At 36.9% G+C, this 18396-nt stretch overlaps 1 protein-coding gene across 10 annotated transcripts in view; it reads left to right on the top strand.

Moving 5' to 3' along the window:
* LYRM9 (LYR motif containing 9) overlaps positions 1-18396 on the top strand; it is a 62767-nt gene that overhangs the window by 34930 nt on the left and 9441 nt on the right. For 8 of the 10 annotated variants that reach the window (XM_010573857.1, XM_010573855.1, XM_010573854.1 and 5 more), the window contains 3 exons: positions 5212-5352; positions 6070-6162; positions 7371-8282. In XM_010573857.1, coding sequence (XP_010572159.1) covers positions 5227-5352; positions 6070-6162; positions 7371-7388 — 237 coding nt within the window. In that variant the 5' untranslated portion in view covers positions 5212-5226 and the 3' untranslated portion in view covers positions 7389-8282. The other 2 variants (XR_774775.1, XM_010573859.1) reach the window with 2 other exon arrangements.

The raw sequence follows: 18396 nt of genomic DNA, 5'->3' as shown, positions 1-18396 counted from the left end.
AGACAACATGTATGTTACTGTACTCTTTAACTTCTTTTTATGAAAGAAAAGTAAATCGAGATATTGATCAAAAAATAAAATCCTCACATCCCAGTTCCTCTGAAAAAGACAAATATTGACATCTCTTTTATAAATTGAATATTGTTGTGACAGAATCCCTTGAACTATCAGTATGTCTCAGGAATATTACTCAGTCTACATGTATCATTCTCAGTTTTGTCACCTGCAGGACTAAATGCCAGGAGAAAACCGAAGGAAGGGATTTAGCATGATGTTTCTATAGTAAATGTTTCTTACAACATATGGTGTAAATTGGCAACCCCAAAATATTTTAATTAAAAAGGTAATACCAGTTGAACACTGAAAGTTCATTTTAAACAGTAGGGGAGAAAGAGCCAGGTATCAGGTGAAACTAAATATTCTAAGCAGGAGAGCAAAAGCAAAGGCATTTGCGTAACAAAACAAGATGATTTGCAAAGTTTCATTTGTGTTCTCACTGGCATGCAGTGTGGGTATACAGAGATATCACTGAACTCAGTGCTAGGAAGAAACTGTAGGAGTGTACCAGAATCTATTTTGAAAGTCCATTTGTATTAGAAGGGTTCCTAAGAAAACAACTTTAGAAAAGAAGTCAAGGAAGAAAGTTAGTGCTGAGAATATCAAGGGTGTAGTGAAAGGTGAATGCTGGAAATACACCCTCAGCACTCTCTGCTGGAAGAGAAGCCCTAGGATTGACCCCATGTTACAGTTGGAAAAATAACATGTACATATACCTGCTTGAGGTACTTGTTGAGGCCTTCAACACTTGGAAAGTAAGTCAGATGGTGTGTTATACCATGAGGGGTCCAGTATACCAAAACAAAACTGAGAGCCACTCTGAAACAAACTCTTTTATTATATTTGATGTTATTTGATATTATATTATTGCCCCATCATTGGAAGTGTTCAAAGCTCTATCAGGTCAGATGGGGCTTTGAGCAACCTGATCTACTGAAAGATGTCCCTGCCCATGGCAAGGGGATTGGACTAGATGACCTTTAAAGGTCCCTTCCAACCCAAACCATTCTATGTTTATATTTCTGTTTTCAAAATAGGACACCTACTTGGAATCATCCTACCTAATTTAGGCTTGTAACTGCAGGATCTATAATTCTCGTTTTGCTACTCCTTCTCTGCTCAGTGGAGAGAACGGCAGGGAGTAATTCAGTCTGTATAGTATTTGAGTCATATTTTGGGGTTGCTTATCTTTCTACTGGTTGGAGGGGGAATGCAGGGATCTCTCTACTGACTATCGAGTATATAATCACCTCCTGTACTCAAATGCCAAAGTGAAATGAATCCAACCCAAAGAAATGCATGAAGCTGATGCCCAGCATAAGTTTCATTGCAAAGAGAAAATGATATTTTAAAGAAAAAAGATTGGAAGAAAACAAGAGATAAACATTTTGAAGCTTGGGGGTACACTGATCTGTATTTTAAGCTGAACTTTTTAGGTAAAGCCTTAGTTAGCACATCTTGTGTGCTTGGAAAGTGAGCTAGCAATTGGACTAGTCAGACTGAAGCCATTTTGAAAAGTCATTTCTTGGTCTATATTTCTGAATTTTTGCAACATCTTTTGGCCCTACATATGGGGTTTTTTTGGACAGTATCCAATTCCTGTAGTGTGTGAGGCCGAATGGCTTTTATTAAACAAATATGAAAAAACAGAACTGGAATCAAGCAAGCAGAATGAAAAGATTGCAGCAGCAGTATAGAGCCAACTTATTGCCCTTATGATGGAGGAATGGTTTTCTAATTGTTCGTGAAAGCTAATGGAAACCATATTTTGGCTGTGAATAATTCTCAGTAGGGATCATTGTGAAGTCTTACCTCATCTCTTATACTTTACTGATAGAACATATCAAGTATTCAAAAGCAGATACACCCCATGAAGCTCAAAGTGCAGAGAAACCACTGGTCAGTTTTAGATACTAGAGAAAGATGGGACTCTTCAGGGGTGAGTGAGCTTTATTGGCACATCACTGACCTGTCAGAGGCTGGTGCAGATTTACCTTCATTATGGCATGTCAATTTTGGGAGGAGTGGATAACTGGCAGAGGGTAAAGGTTAGGATGACAGAATCCAGGAACAAACTAATTAAGATTTTCATGCCCACAAGACATCATGATATCGCACTCAACCGTGTTGAGAGTAGGGGGTGTTTGAGAACTTACTCCAGTCAACATCATCTACTTCTGAGTTGTCTGTAACTAAAAATCAGAAATGCCACTTTCTGCGTTTTATCCATGGAATCTTTCCTAAATGTTGTACCATTTGAATCCCTAAGATCTTTATTCCAGACTTTAGTAATAACAACCAAATCACAGTTACTATCTTAAATGTTAAATTTGATCCACCTTTTGTCTTTGTGATGTGTATCAGTCCTTCTTGCACTGGATGGGGCACTACCAGCACAATACAAAACAGGATTTCCAATTGCCATATTTGACGTTGGCATAACCCCTCTATCCATCTTGGGAACGGGCTTTGTCTGCTTTTCTTTCCAAAATACACTGAATAGGTAGTCATTAACCTATGATTAATTAAGGAAGTGACCAAGCTGAATCTTATGCAGGTAGTTCACCAGCTGTGTTGTATTAGCTCCAATGGAAAGTTATCGCACCCATTATAGTGGTGTTTACAGAGCTTGGGGTCCAACTGCCTTTTTTTGGTTGGTTGGTTTTTTGGTTTTTTTTTTTTTGTAATGTTAGTAACAGAATCAAGGTAAACAGCACCATAGACAGATCCTTCAGCTCACTGCAATCACAAAAAATGTGGGATATTGGTAATGAATGTCAAATTGGGATTTTTGTAACTTTTATGGGTGTTTTTCACTAGGGAGTTAGTCACTTTGATCAGCATTTGTTTTGGAGTACTGTTTGTTGTAAATCTATATACCCCAATACTTTGGGGAAAGGGCTTTGCTTGTTGAAAGTGTTGCTAAAGTGTTTTCGAGTAAAGTCACAAATTAACTACACAGAACTCATTTCAGATGTAAGGAAAGATGTTAGTATAAGCAAGCAGGAAAGGGATCCTGACATATGTTCTTCAAAGGTTTATGCCTATTAAGCCTATGGTATATCTTAGAATTAGTTTTAATAATTTACATCATCAGCTCATGAGATAATAACCCTGTTAAGTACTTCCTTAAGACAGTCATCTTTTTTCCTCAGAGGCTAGAAAAGCTTTTCCTGAAGTGTCATCAGAGCCTTTCTTAGGGGCTTCCATAACACCCATCAGCCATGACTCACTATGTTTCTGCAGGTCCTTAAAAAAATAATGTTATAAAACTTGCTTGTTGATATGAGCCAAGCAGGTGGTGAGCTCTATTGTGTGCTCTATTAGTCTACACAAAAACAGGCTTATATTACTGTCACCTCCTCCCCATTCCCATCCCACCTGTTTGGCTCATCTGCCTTATGCTGCCTCATCTTATGACTTGTCGTTAGTCTGCCTTGTAAATTCTTTGTGGCAGAAGCTTTTCCATTAGATATGTATGTATAGATAGTACCTACCATGATAGAGCCTAAATCCTTGGCTGAAGAGTATAGGCACAATTCCAATACAGATAATAATGCTAATATTGCAAGGCTCTTTCTCACACATTTCCCGTAGACAAGAAGCTCTGCCACAGGAGCAGCTCCATCTCGTTTTACAAGGTGTTACTTTTGACAAAAGATAGATTAAAAAAATCAATATAGCATAGATTTCACCCAATCTTTCAGTAATGAACAGAAAAAAACACCAATACCATGGGGTGCTCAGATATGACTTTGTACTGTGGGTTTCTGCCATGAGTCAAGCAGTGTTGTAGAGGCCCTTCCCTCAAGAATAAGACATACTCTGCATTTTTGTCATAGAATTCTTTAATTTTCCTCACATAGAAGAAACATACTTTTTGTGCCTAACACATTAAAGGCTTTTAGTGACCTCTGCTACTGCAAATCGGCATAGCTCTTGTTACTGCTATAGAGGTATGCTAATTTATATCTACTTAGTTATAGACCAAGATGGAATTTTGTTTTACTGAAAATACAGATTATGATAGTACATATCCCATTACAACAGGCATTTTATAGGTACATAGTGAGGAGATTTTCCCCACTGCAAGAAGAGCTAGTCTATGCAAATATACAGCCCAGGCATGCAATAGCTGTGGTATTCTATTCTGAAATAAATTTGGCCAAAGGACTTAAATTACTTTAAAAAAAGGAAAAAAAATTCCAAATGATGAGTAAGTATCATAACGGGTGCTAATATAATGCCATACACCTACTTTGTTATTCAGTTACTTATTTATTATCTTTATTCTTAAGAGTAATGATGTAAAAGTACTTTTTTCCAAATGTTAATTTAGTTCTTTGCAGATGGTAACCATCTGGTAAATGACAAGTCATTTACGCTATTTGATTAGCACTTTATATAGCTTGGATAGACTTATTGTTACACTATGTAAGTATAGTTATGGAAGTGAAATTTGTTAGATTTGTTCTTTTTCTGTTGCTGTTACCAAAAAAAAAAAAAAAAGGAAAATTTCAAACCGATGAATATTTTTGCCTGTCTTCTCCTATATTTATAGAAGTTATTTCAAGTTAAAGCCTGACATTCATAGGCCAGTTCACAAGATATTATTGAGAGAATGACAGTACTAGGAAATATTGTTAAATTTCAGCACCACTTGTAGCAATTATGAGCGTCCTCATTCTACAATGTCACCATGTGGGTGGACTCTTATGGATGCTCAAGGAAAGCACTGGAAGCTTGAATGAATCTAAGAATCATGGCTTATCAAGTAGAAAACTCCCTCAGGGCTGCGATACTGCTTTGTATACTTATAGCAGCTTACACCGTGGGTGTATTTTTAAACTAGAAAATATTTAATATTGCAATGCACCTTAATATTACCATCATAAAGTGATCTTCTTGCATGAACTGCACACTTCTGTATTTTAATACCTTGATTAATGATAACTAACCCCTATCTGTCCATAAGCTAAGCATGTTCTGATTAATTTCATATTGTGTTTTCTTCTAAAGTTTCTTCAAGTTATGCTGCTAAATCTTAATTTGCTGGGCCTGTTTTCATTGTTGTAAAATTACTTCACACTTTTATTTCTGTGTTTCTAATAAAATTCATTAGGTATTTTGATTTGTGTGTCTTATTTTCAACAGCTAAAAAGCTTGATAATGGCCCCACTACCGAATGCTGAATTAGTTCAGAACTCTTTGCAGTTATATCGTTACCTGCTTCGATGCTGTAAGCAACTTCCTGAAGAGAATATTCGTCAGCATTACAGACATGCAGTCAGGCAGGTGAGAAGCAGATTTCTTTTCTGTTGGTGGAATTCAGTGTTACGGGGTGGTTTTTGGTTTTGTTTTTTTCCTCCTACAGTTTGGACCAACTCTTTATAACTCCTGGCACTTAAATTATTATTCTCCAAGCTTGAAACGTTAGTGGATTTGAAGGATTATACTGGGAGTATGAGAAGGAGCATTTCTTTTTGTTTGAATCTGAAATCTTCTATTTTGCTTGGCTTTCATTTCTAATTCTTATGTTAGTCAAGAGAGTGAACAATCATTCTTTACTCACCTAAACACATCTTTTATGGTGAAACTTACTGGTTCCTTGTCAGTCATTTTTTAATATATATATCCCACCCCCTCCCCAGTTGGATAAATCTCATCTAATTGTTCATATGGAAGTAATTTCATGCCTTTGATCATACCTGTTGTCCTGGGTCTTTCTGGTTTTAACATACCAGATGATTTCATTTGTTGTTCTGAATTGAAGTTCTCTGGGGTTTTTTTGTTGATGATGTATGAAAATAGTGAAATACTTAATGTGAAATTATATTTGACAAGATTTGTTATGGAAATAGCACAGCCAGGTGCTACAATGTATATTTTTATCTTTTCAGATCAACAGTTTGTTTGCATCAAATATTTTCTTTCAGTTTTAAGTGATCCTTATTTTGACAACTGCTGTGTTCAGTTGGCTAGTCAGGGTAACACTTTCATTGAATGTTGCAGAGTTTCAAAGTTCATGCCGATGAAGACAATCCTGAGCGAATCCAGCAGATTATTAAGAGAGCCATTGAAGATGCTGACTGGGTCATGAATAAAGTAAGTGCATCAGGTTGCCTAAGTTTTGAGCTCTCTCAGTTCAGATCAAAGAAGACGACATCCAAAAGCAAGTTAGGAACAGCAAACTGTTCCATTGTCCTGGATGTTGAAGTGTCTGGGTGAAAGGAAATACCTAGCCACTAGGGATTTATGATTGTGATAGTTCTTGTTTAAAAATTCTTCTTTGTCAATATAAACTTAAGTGTATTTTTTAGAACCAATGATGCTTTAAGTTGGTCTCTCTATAAATCTTTGTTTCCGTGAAGAATTCTAGTAAATTTCAGCAGTGGTAGCTAGTATAACTCTATTATAGAAAAAAAAAAAAAACCCAAACCTACAATATTTTGCAAGCCACAGTTTGTTGATATGCATCAGCTGCTTTCCTAACAGGATTCTATCCTCTCTTAGTCAGTTTAAACTCCCAGGTTTTTTTTTCCTCAGATCTTGCCTGTGGCTGCGCAGAGCAGCGTTAGACAACATAGTGGCAAAATTGTGGCAATTGGTTTACTTTTGCCATAGTTATCACCCAGTGGATATGCCTCTTTACTATCACAGCACTGGAAAATACCACTCAAGCTGGTTTCTTAGGTAAAAGAATTAGGATTGTTTACCATTAGACAGCTGAGAGTCGCCTGTACTTCCTTGGATTTAAATCTAGTTGAGGAGCATGATATGTTAACATGGATTTCTCAGAGTATAATGAAACAAGCCAAAAGTTCAGCTTGCTCTAAATATCTGTGATTTAATTTACTAAATGACTGTTAAGTCCTCTCTGCCAGTCCATGAAATCCAAATGAGAATTGTTACAGGAGCAAGCACAGATTAGTCATAGATTATAAAATTATAGCAGTAGCCAAATCCCAGCAGTTACAGCGTAGTAAATAACTGTCCATGCCTGAATCTGATTTTGTTCTTCCTGCAATTAAGAAAAGCCTCATTCTGATTCTGCTACAGAGGTTGTAGCCTGCTTCATTGGAAAACTGGTAATTGAACTGTGTGAGAGGAGGATCAGATTCACGGTGCCTGCCAAGAAGCATTATTTTATATTGTAGAGGAAAAGCCTATCAAATTTCAATCTAACTTAAAGGAAACTGAGATAATTTTATGTAGATCATGAAGAGGGTTGTAAATCCTTGTCAGTGTGAACTGTTACTTTAGTTATGTGCTCTTTCCCACAAATAATTGTTTCTTTCTTTCTTTTTTTTTAGTATAAAAGACAGAAATAGAAGAGGAACAATGAAGACAAGAATGTAATTGGTAAACATCCTTAGGGGACTTGCAGTCAAGCCCAGTAATATATTATAGTTATTGCCTGGAGTTTTCTCTTAGATAATACAAATACAATAATTTATATCTCATTGGGATGTCATGAAGCTAAATTAATATTTCTGAAGCTGCTTGAGTCTGTAGATTAAAAGTCAGAGTCTAGGTTCAAAGTGTTAGCTTGCGTAATCACAAACTTTTAGCTTAAAGCCCAAACTTGTCTAAGCTTTGAGTAACACAGAGCGCTTCTCAGGAAAACTTACTGAAAATAAAAATGTACAAAGTCATTACCAAATAATAAATAGTGCCCTGTCTGTCGTTCATGTCTGAATTACAGCGTCTCATCTGAAAGAACTTAACTAGTATCTGAGCATGAAGTTCTATACTGGGAGCCTGCAAACCTAAGAAATGCTCACTGAAGATCAGAGCAAATTTCTCTTTACTTGATTGTGGACTAGATTATACTGTTAGGTTCAGATCCATGTAGTATAGCTGTGTTTGATACACTTATTGTGTAGGTTATTTGGTGACAAGGTTCTTCTGCATAAGTAACAGTGGATTTAAGTTTTTGTTTGTGCAACATTGTGAATTATGGTAGTCAGTTTGTTATGTCAGGTCATCCTCTGTCAGGACCATAGATATGTTTTCAGAGTGACGCAGAGGTATGACCAGAGCACAGGCCTGGTTTTAATCTAGTGGCAGATACAAAAGCATAGGATACTGAGTAGAGAACATACCCACAAGAACTTTAAGCCCATCTGAAACTTGAACTGCAGTGTTTTCCACTTGCCTGTCTGTGCTATGGGCATATCTTCATTCTACTCTGTAGGTTTGCACTTGAACTAATGTTTGCCTTTTCTTGTTTAAAGATAGGTGCCTGTCACCCTAATCTCTAAACTCTCATGAAAACGGACACCATTCAGGTGGGTTTTGTGCACTGAATGGTATAATCACTGAAATGTGCAATTTGTACAGTTACAAAGGTCTTCACCACTTTTTGCAACATATAATAAATGTCCTTTAAAAATGGGAGTCCATGTCCTTTTTAAAAAGACTGTCTTTTCAGTGTCTTAACAGATTTTCATCAGGGAAAACTCAATAGAAATACTAGCTATCTGAAGTAAAATTAATGTAGGGGTAAAAGAGTTTTCCTTTTGAAACGTGATCTTAGCTTTTAGCTGTACTTGGAACTTTTTGCCTCCAGGTGGCAGTGCATGCTGCGATGCGTATCCAAAGTCCTAAGTATTTCGGGGTTGGGTTTGTTTTTACTGTTTCCAAATTGTTGAGCTTTCTCACCTGCCAAAATAGAACCGAAGTGCTAAGGCAGGTCTCTCTTAGGCTCCAGATTTCTTTTTTTCATTCAACCATGAAAGAAACAAGAAGAAAATCCTAGCTCAAAGTAGTCAAGAAGTAGTCTTTTGGCTAGAAAAGAAATGAGGGCTGTAAGTGAATGTTTATACCATACAGTATTGTATAAAAAGATTTATTTTCTCTGCTAACCCTAAACCATCTTCTTTAAGAATTCTTGCCCTCTGTTATTCTTTCCTCTGCCACCACCACTATTGTTCTTCTCTCTCCTCCTGCATCTTTCACATGACCTTATATGCCCTCAACTTTTGTTCTTGTTCTACATATTCCTTAATTCTGTTCTCTCTCATCTTCTCTCTCTACCCTACTTCTTTCTCTTCCTCAAATCCTTTTCTGACATGTACATCAGAAGATACTCGGGTATTATGCTGGGGCCATCCTTCTGCTTAATTTCAGATAATAAAGCATGAAGGTAATAGTTTCTCAACAAAGTAAATGTAAGTTTTTCTTCATGTGAGGAAAACCCCTTGTCTTTCTACTTAAATACATTTTTTTGAAAGTGCAACCATTCTGGTTTAAACTTTCCAAATAATTTGATGCAAGGTGGAGCATAGAAAACTGAACCAGTATGAAGCTGAACACTGTAATAAAAAAACTTAAGTAGATTTGATAGAAGATACCTGAATGTGCTATTCTTATTCAAGAACAGCAAACAGATGACCCATGCTGTACTCCAATTCTATTACATAAATTTGGTCTGTAGTATGGAGATGCACGGAGCTTTGTATTAGTGCATTAGTGAAAATGAGAAGACTCAGTAGGATTAACAGCGTATGGAAACATACTAGTTTCCTGAATGTCAAGTGTAGTGTGCTCAGCAACCCTCTATTGCTTTAATTGTCTGGCTTTTTGTAGTGTGAGACATAATACTTTGTTCAATTACTGAATAGGAATTGCATGTGTCTAAATAATTCTTATATGCCTGTTATTTAATTTATGGATAGTTCAAGAAGGAAAGCACAAAGGAGCTGGAAGGTGCAACCGCGGCATGTCTGCAGCTCCAAATGTCTGAGGTGCCAGCTGAGATATGGGAACATCAGATCAAAGGTATGATAGATGTAGCTGATATGGTAGGACCAGGATCTGTGAATTTTAGTCTTTGGATACTGGTAGAGCATGCAGTTTTTAGCAGGGTACAGAGGGGGAACATGGTCGCTGAGGCAAGAGACACCATAACAATATTTTGACAATAGTGATTCAGTTGTAGGGCATGATGAGATGTCAGAGTCTTTTTTTCTTTTTTTTTCATACAAACATAATCTTGTTCTCAAAATAACAAACCTTTTCATAGAATGGAAATATAATGTGAAGATAACTTTTTCTCTGTTATGGAGCAAATAATTTTCTTGCTGGTGGGGAGACACGATGCAAACAACTATTTACTTCCTTGTAATAGTGAAAGTAACCCCAATGTTTAAGACAGATATGTTTCTCTAATGACTGGGCTGAAGAGTCATTCAGCTGCATAGCTGAGGCTTTTATATTTTCAAGACATCATACAAATTCTGTTCTTCAGCAGCATAATTTGAGACCAAAGATATTGTTTTAGCCTAGATGTAGATGAGAACCTGAGCTCTGAAAAGGAATTTAGGCAGACCTTCAATACTTTCAACCAAAATTATTATCCAGAAAACTTCTACTCAGAAGTCATTTAATCATGGAGTTTCCCTAATTTACCACTCACTAACCTGAGAGTTATACAGTAAATTGAGTTCTCTTCATTAATATCCTGGGTCACCTTTGAGCAGCTCTGTCTCTCTGCCACCCAGCCTTGCTTGAGACTGAAGAACTGTTCTCTGTTCCACCAATGTCTTCATTTGGTGTTAATGCCACTATGCTAATGATTAGCTGCCAGTGGCTCTAACAGGGCCCACTGTGGGAAAGACTTACACAGTCACAGGCATAACTTTATTCCCGCTGCTCACAGGGGAGCACTTCATTGGTCAGTCTCCTCCATGGTTCTCTGATGGCAGTTGCAAAGAAAACAACACCAAATAGTTTGGTGCATCTGTATTTCCATAGTCAGTCATCCAGAATCTCTGAAAATAAAGGTGGTGGGTGCAAATTAAGTAACAGGGGATAAAAGAGTGTGTTGTATACTGTAATTACTATTGCAAAGTTTAAAAGAAAAAAGCTCACAGAGCTTATTAAACTGTTGGTGCAACAAAGGATAAAGTCAGTAAAAAAGGACAAGCCTATTCTATTCATAGGGTTTAGTTTCTTTTTACTGAAATGAGGAACAGACTTCTGTACTACCTTCTGGTAATAAGTTTTGCAGCTGGTTACTGTAAGACCTGAGTCAATAACTTTGAAGTATTCCTCTACAATTAGAAGAGTTGAGTGGAATTAATTGTTCGAAGGTTGTGTACAGACAACTCTGTCAGTTAAGCTAGAGAGAGGGTTTCACAGGTAGCTTGTTATGCAAGGTAAACATTAGAATAAGGAAAAGGCAGTTGGGAGACTTCTGTTTAATAGTTTGGGATCATGCTTTTCATTCTTGAAGTATGGAGAAACAGATTATTTAGATCACATTTTAGCTAAGGAAGTTGAGAAGTTCTTAGTTATTAGCTCCAGCTTATAGAGTTACCAACGTTCAGTCTAAGGACAGAACTAAATTCAGTGCTATACTTTCTTTTGTATATATGTATTTATAAAACGTTAGGAACCTAAAGCTGAAATTGTGTGGAAATAATCTGTACATTACAAATATGGAAGTAACATGATTGGAACAATGGCAGTGGGTTAGTCAATGTGTTTTGTTTTGTGTATAGGTTCTTGCTCTTTAGCCCACAGACAAATGTCAGAATCTACTTTTGTTATTACCAGCCTTGAAGCCTTGATGTAGAAGCTTTCTCTGTAGTGAAAATCTTCCCCCTCCCCCCTTTTGTTTTTTAATTTGTTCATATCAGATTTTGGTATGGAAAAGATTGTAGATTTGTGGTTTATCTAAAATACAGGGTAGTATTCTGCACTTCACATGGTTAAAGAGATGTATATATTTCTGATCACATTCTTATGTCAGAAGTGTTACTGATTTCAATTCACTCTTGTCACTGGAAGTCATTTGAGCCCTGTGGGTACTGAATAGAATACTTCCATCCCCAGCCAGGCTTTGCTTAGCACCTTTTGTCAATAATTGAATATTCTTTAAACCATTCTTTAGCTTTAGCACTTTGTAAACTCTTTTTCATTTGGTTCATTATGTCACAGGCATTGCCTTTTGATTAGAGACACATGAGCTTAAGAATTTGATGCTAAACAAAAACATCTCTTCTATGGTGTTTGGCTCATTTTCAAATGTTATAAGGAAGTGACTTTACTGTGATACTATAAAGAACAAGCAAGCACACTATTTCTGAGAGAAACAAATAATATTCACTTATTCACTGTGATCTTTTTTTAAGGGACACAGTTTCTTATTTGAGAATAGCTTTTAACTTGGCATTACAAATTGTGCCTTCATATAAAGCTCTGATAAGATGCAAACCAAACAGGCAGCACAGTGGCTGTGAGTCTTAGACATTCAATATCATAATATTCATTCATTATGAGAGTCCTTGACCTTAAACTGTAAGAATGAGTCTTTAGAGCTTTATGATCCACAGTGTAGTATCCATCAGTGTCATCCAAAATAGCATATGTTTATTTGAAATGTGCAAGTAGTCTCTCTGTCAAGAACTGTGTTGTAAAGCAAGTCAATAACACATGAAAATGGCTTGACACTGTACTGTGCTGCCCATTTGGTCAGTTGCTTTACTGCAGTCTTTCTTACTCTTCAGAGGTGATGTATTTCTTCTTGAGTATGAGCCAGCTGGTGCATCTTTCAACTTTTCTATTATTTGATTAATTTATCTTATACCTCTGTCAAGCCAGGTTTTATGAAATAGTGTTAACTGAAGTATACACTAGTCATCAAGTACTCCTTTCAGCTTGTGATTAATCAGGGCAGACACATTAACTTTTAAAAAAAGCTGTTCTTTGAAGAATATTTTCTGTTTTTCTCATAATTGTGTTTGATATTTGAAATAGTTTTTAAAAGTTTAGAAGCAGATGGAGGCATCTGTCACTTGCAGCTAAGAGCTTAAAAATGTTTGTATTTATCATTGATCGGAGAGGTTCCTGACATTGCACACTTAAGGGAGTAATCCTGCACACATAAGTAAACTAGTAGATTATGAAAAGGATATTGTCCTTACCTATGAATTGAGAGGCCGAAGAAGTTAACTTTCTTCTTCTGTAACTATCAACCTGGGTACCTTTTCCCCCAGAAGAATCTGCCTTTGTATTCTGCATTAATCCATTTTGAAATGGATTAACTTAATTTTTTTTTTTTTTAAATCAGTAATTTCTGAGACAACTTTGTTTGGGTGCTTTACTACCTCATATAAAATATTTTCTTTCAGATGCTGCCCCACAACATTAGATTGAACAGCCTCATTACTTGTGTGCTTCCTTTTGCTGGGGTTCAGCTTCATGTGTTTAAAAACTAGTGCACTTTGTCCTTTTATTATTACAGCTTACTTTTTGCACAGTCTTTAGTATCCTTCTTGAAAGAACTTTTAAAATGCTGGTGTTTTGATTAATATTTCCTGCCAATCTACAGAACCGATTTTAAAAGATACAAAATTGACAATAAATTCTTGTAACTGATTAGGTTGACTCATGTTCTTGTTAGGTAACATCACACAGGATCTGGGATTTTCTCAGTTTTACTTTTAATTTTCTCAGTAGTCACTTCATCCACAAAGTCAGCTGTATCTCAGATGGTATGAAACAAGGAACAAGGAAAACTGTGTTTCAAAACAAACATCAGACAGAAGTTAGTAGTCTGGAAAATATTATATCATGATGGCAGACACAGGCAAAGGCTGTATTTGCTGGCAGCACCTCCCTCATACTCACCAATCTGAGGACTGATTTTTTTTTTGCATGCCTAAAAATAGAGTATTTAGTTTTCCACAATTGTGCAACTGCAAGGATTGCTTTCTGTTTTATTTTCTGTTTTTCCTCCTCTTTTGGGAGGTCACAAAATGGTGTGTTTAACCACAGTTTACAGTACAGAATGCAGACACCTCTTGAGTCTTGGAGACTTCTCTCCCTGAAGAGCTCTGTAGAGTTTGTCCTCTCTTACCTGGAAGTATCTCACAGAGTAGCTTGCAGCTTTATGGCGAAGATTTTCAAAAGTAATTCTCAGATTTGTTTTAATTGCTTAATTTGGGAGAACTTAAAAATTACACTTGGTGATAGTCTTACGTGTTTCACTGTGTTGCCGTGTAACCTCAGGAAAATAAGATCACTTTTTTGGACTGCTATTTCATACTCTGTCTTGTCTGTTTGGATTACGTGGAAGGGTTTCTGGTTCACTATTTTCCTAGTGATGCATACTTGTAACTGCAATTAACAATTGGCTTGTCGTGGGCAAGACAAGAGTAAACAACTTATAGTGGATCTCAATACTGGGGGTTTTTTAAGAACCAATGAGAGCTCTTAACCTACCTGATTCTCTCACATACTCATTCACTCCCACTCCCAGTGTTGTGTTCACCATCTTCCTTTAGACTGATGATTTCAGTGTACAGAGCACCTCTCTGGTTGGGACTCTGTTGGCAAGTAGCAGTAAAATGGTTATTCCCCTACTAGCATGACTCTGAATTAGGAAGGTACTAAAATGGTAATTATTATTTTACAATTATTTCAGAAACACAGTTTAAAAATATAGAGATCTCCAAATTCTGCTCCCAACTGGCATAATACAGCCTCTAGCATCTCACAGTTACACTATACCAAGTCTGGTAGTTTCTAATTGATTAAATGCAGTGAAAAGGCATCCAGTGTGTATTATCAAATTTAAGAGATGGAGAGCCAATCCCTGTCCTCTATAACTTGTTCATTATCCTCAAAGTTAATTCGTAAGTGAAGGTGCAGGTTTTATAGCTAATGTAATAATACAAAGAATGTACACAATATGAGTGGTATTTAGCATAAAAATTAACTTGAATGAAATCCATGTGTGGTTGAGAGAGGAACAGAACCATAAACTCTTTCATCTAACAAAGACGCTTTGAAAGGAACAGGTTTGGTACCATACTGAACCTGTAATCAGCTGACTTTATTGTACTATATGTGTGTGGGGGGGTTTATTTACTATTTAGAAAGTGTTTTCAATTTTATAAGTATTTGAAAGAAATCACAGATCATAATTATATAACTTTGCTCTGTAGAACTCTGTAACACTCCAAGAACCTCTGGAATTCATAGGGACTGTCTGTTAAAAGAAAAGTTGGGAGACACAAATCTTGCCTTTATGCTCTATTAAATTCTGTCTTCGTCTATAAGAACAAAGGCATTCTAGATAATTGCTTATCAGGATGTTTACTTTTCATGCTGTTTATGGGTTCTGAATGCACCATTTTTCACTACCTTGAATACTTAGAGAAACATACCATGGTTAATCATGTTGTACCAGAATTAAAGTGAAACAGTTTTGTTTATCCAGCTTTACAAAGCGTACTCTCTGCAGTAGTCCAGATGGGCTAAGTTCAAGAGGTGGATCTGATGTTGAGGATGTATTGGCCTTCAAGTCAGCTTGGAGACTGGAAGCAAAGGCATTACTCCTACTTATAACTGCTAAATAAGGGGAAGGCATAAAGAGGATTCTGAAGTTTCTTTGACCACTAATTTGTTTCTTTCATTTCCTATGTTTATGTGCTCTTTTTGAAAAGTAAATATTAAAAGTTATGCTGCTGTCTTCTGTGCTGAAGAACTGCATTCTCTTTTTCTCATTTTCAACTTTATCAGTATTAAAACCTGCAGTCTATTTAAAAGTTAGTTGATGGATTGCTGATCATTAGTTTATACTGTGCTCATTTGTGTGTATCAACACTGACCTGGAACACCTCTTTGAAAATGATCACTCATTCTCCATGGGCATTCACTTCTGCTAATTAATCAAAGATGGTGTGGTGTTCTAACTGGGTAGGAACTGGTTTGAGATGAGGAACTTATTACAAAAACCTACCAAAATCATGCATGAGCTATCATTACTTAGTTCCTTATCCAGAGATATCAGGCGTTGTGTAGGCAGAAAGAAACCTTGGGTGTATCATTATGTACTTGAGAAGTCATCTTTCCTGATATGGTCATTCTACCAAATCAAGACATTAACTGTGAGGATTTATCTCTTATCACTGGGAAGTCATTTCAGGATGCCAGTCATCTGTCTTTCATTCATGCAGATTTGCTTTCCCATTGAAAAGAAATGGGATTTCAAAAGCAAAAACATGGGAGGAAATCAGGATCAGAGATGTTATGTTGGATGAGGGTTTTGACGCTTTGTGGAAATACAGGAAATACTGATCCCTGTGAGCCCTGCTAGGAAGATGAACAACTCAGATTCTAATTAATTCTTAGAAGCTGGTACATGAGAGAAGGAAATAACATAGTGGTTTTCAGCTTGTGCTGGTCAGAGAACTCTCTTGAGCTGTTTTAACCTTACGGACAGTGTTGTAAAGTCACAGAAAATTCCCATTTACATTCCTTTCTGCCAGGTTTCAGATGACTAAGCCAAAATAAATCATCACAGAAACAAGATGAGGCAAGAATATGGTTTTGACCAAAAATCTTACTATTTCTGTCACTTAACAGTGAAGTACAGAGTCTACATCAGCTCCTTTTGCTTTGGTGGCTGTGGTCCAAATATCCCCTTACTGTGATAGTTAGATGAAGCATTTAGACTGCATGAAGTGATTATTTTGCATCTTATCCTATGGGGAATAGAGACAAAAATTGTTATGGATAATAATAGCACCTGCTAATTAATCTGTAACAATCCTTTGTTTTTACTAGGACTGCTTAGTATAGATTAAACCCTGTGATGTAACCCACTTTATAAAGCCATCTATCACTTTCTAGAATCTGACCTTACTATGTATCAACACATGTTCTTCCACATCTCTATTATTTTTTACTTTTAATAAGTGACTTTTCAAACTCCCAGTTGATGTTCCCTCTTCCAAATGCAGCTTCAAAGGCAATCTTGTCTGTTAGCGTGGTCAAGAGTTGTGTAAATAAGAAGTATGTTTGCTTGTTGAATGAAAAAACAAGCTAAATGGTATATCCCTAGCCTGGAATTCCTATAGAAAGAGAGTGAGGTAGGAAAAGCAGTGCAATTAGAATATCTGCATCTTTTACTGCTAGAATATTGTGTCCAGTTTGGGCCTCTAATACAAGAAGAGTGGGTTCAGTGGAGGGCCACAAAGATGATCAAGGCTGGGGCATATGCCTCATGAGGAGAGGCTGAAGGAACCAGGCTTGTTCAGCCTCAAGAAGAGAAGACCCAGGGGAGCTAATCACAGCCTTCCAGTAACTTTAAGGAAGCCATTAAGGAGATGGAGCCAGGCTCTTCACAGTGGTGCATGGTGGGAAGATGAGAAGCAATGGGCAGAAGTTGAAATGAGAAGTCCAGACTGGGTATAAGGAGAAACTTTTTTCCCCAGGAGGACAGTCTAGCAGTAGAATAGGTTGCACAGATATGTTGTGCAGTCTTCTTCCTTGGAGTCTTCAAGATCACCCTGGATCAAGCCCTGAGGAACCTGGTCTGACCTCATAGCTGACCCTGTTCTGAGCACGTGGTTGGACTAGATGAAATGCTGAGGTCCCTTCCAACCTGCATTCTCCTATAATCCTATGCATGATGAAAGTTTCTTTACTGACTTCAAGTTATGGGAGTTATGTTTGAGGAATATTCCATAAATCCCAGCACTATTGAGTGTACCATATTTCAGCAACTGCCTAAAGTTCACCTACGTGTTGGTTTTGTTTGCTAGGCAGCTTCAAATAAGGAAACGGTTGTTTTATTTAATGGTGGAGAATTAGTCAGAACGTGTGTGAACATATCCCTAGAACATAACTTTTGTATGTAACGAAGGGAAAGAGCATCAAGGACACAGGTAAGCATCACGTTTTAACAGCACTGCTTGAATAGGAGTTTGCAGGTTAAAGACTGCTTCCTTCCTGCTGACTGAGAGTTTAGGATTAACGTTTCTCCAATTCATATAATCATTGAATGGTCAACAAACAAATGAAAAAAAGATGTAGTGAGAAGTTATGTTCAGACTAAAGTCTTTATTTAGATTTGTGATAAGAGACAAAATTTCCTAAATTAGTCCAAAGATTTAGTCCATGAATTGGAACTGGCAGCAGATTGGCAGAAGCTTGCTTTCTGGTATAATCAACAGAGAATAATAGGGTAAGTTGTCTGTATTTTGATGTTTAAGTATTTAGCTGGACTTGCAGCTCAAAATTAATGAAAACTGACAAAAAAAATACTCTGAAGATGCTGAAGAATGTGCCATGGAAATTGTCTTTTTTGGTAGGGGAAGGTAGGTAGTTGCTTCTAAAGAAGTTGTAAGCTCATTACCACAAACCCTCTAGCACTAGCATTTTTCCCCTAACACTAACAGAGGGAAGGTAATTTCACTCTCACTGAAAGTTTTGAAAATGTGTTGTAATTTTCACAGACGTTGAAAGTTGTGCAGGCTTAGCCAAGTCTGGCCTAACTGTTGTACTGTATTGGCTTTGCGTGGCAAGGTTTTGATAGCGGGG

This window comes from Haliaeetus leucocephalus, unplaced genomic scaffold, assembly GCF_000737465.1.
Source record: "Haliaeetus leucocephalus isolate CR32 unplaced genomic scaffold, Haliaeetus_leucocephalus-4.0 Scaffold395, whole genome shotgun sequence".
NCBI lineage: Eukaryota > Metazoa > Chordata > Aves > Accipitriformes > Accipitridae > Haliaeetus > Haliaeetus leucocephalus.
This window is presented reverse-complemented; position numbering and strand designations above follow the sequence as displayed.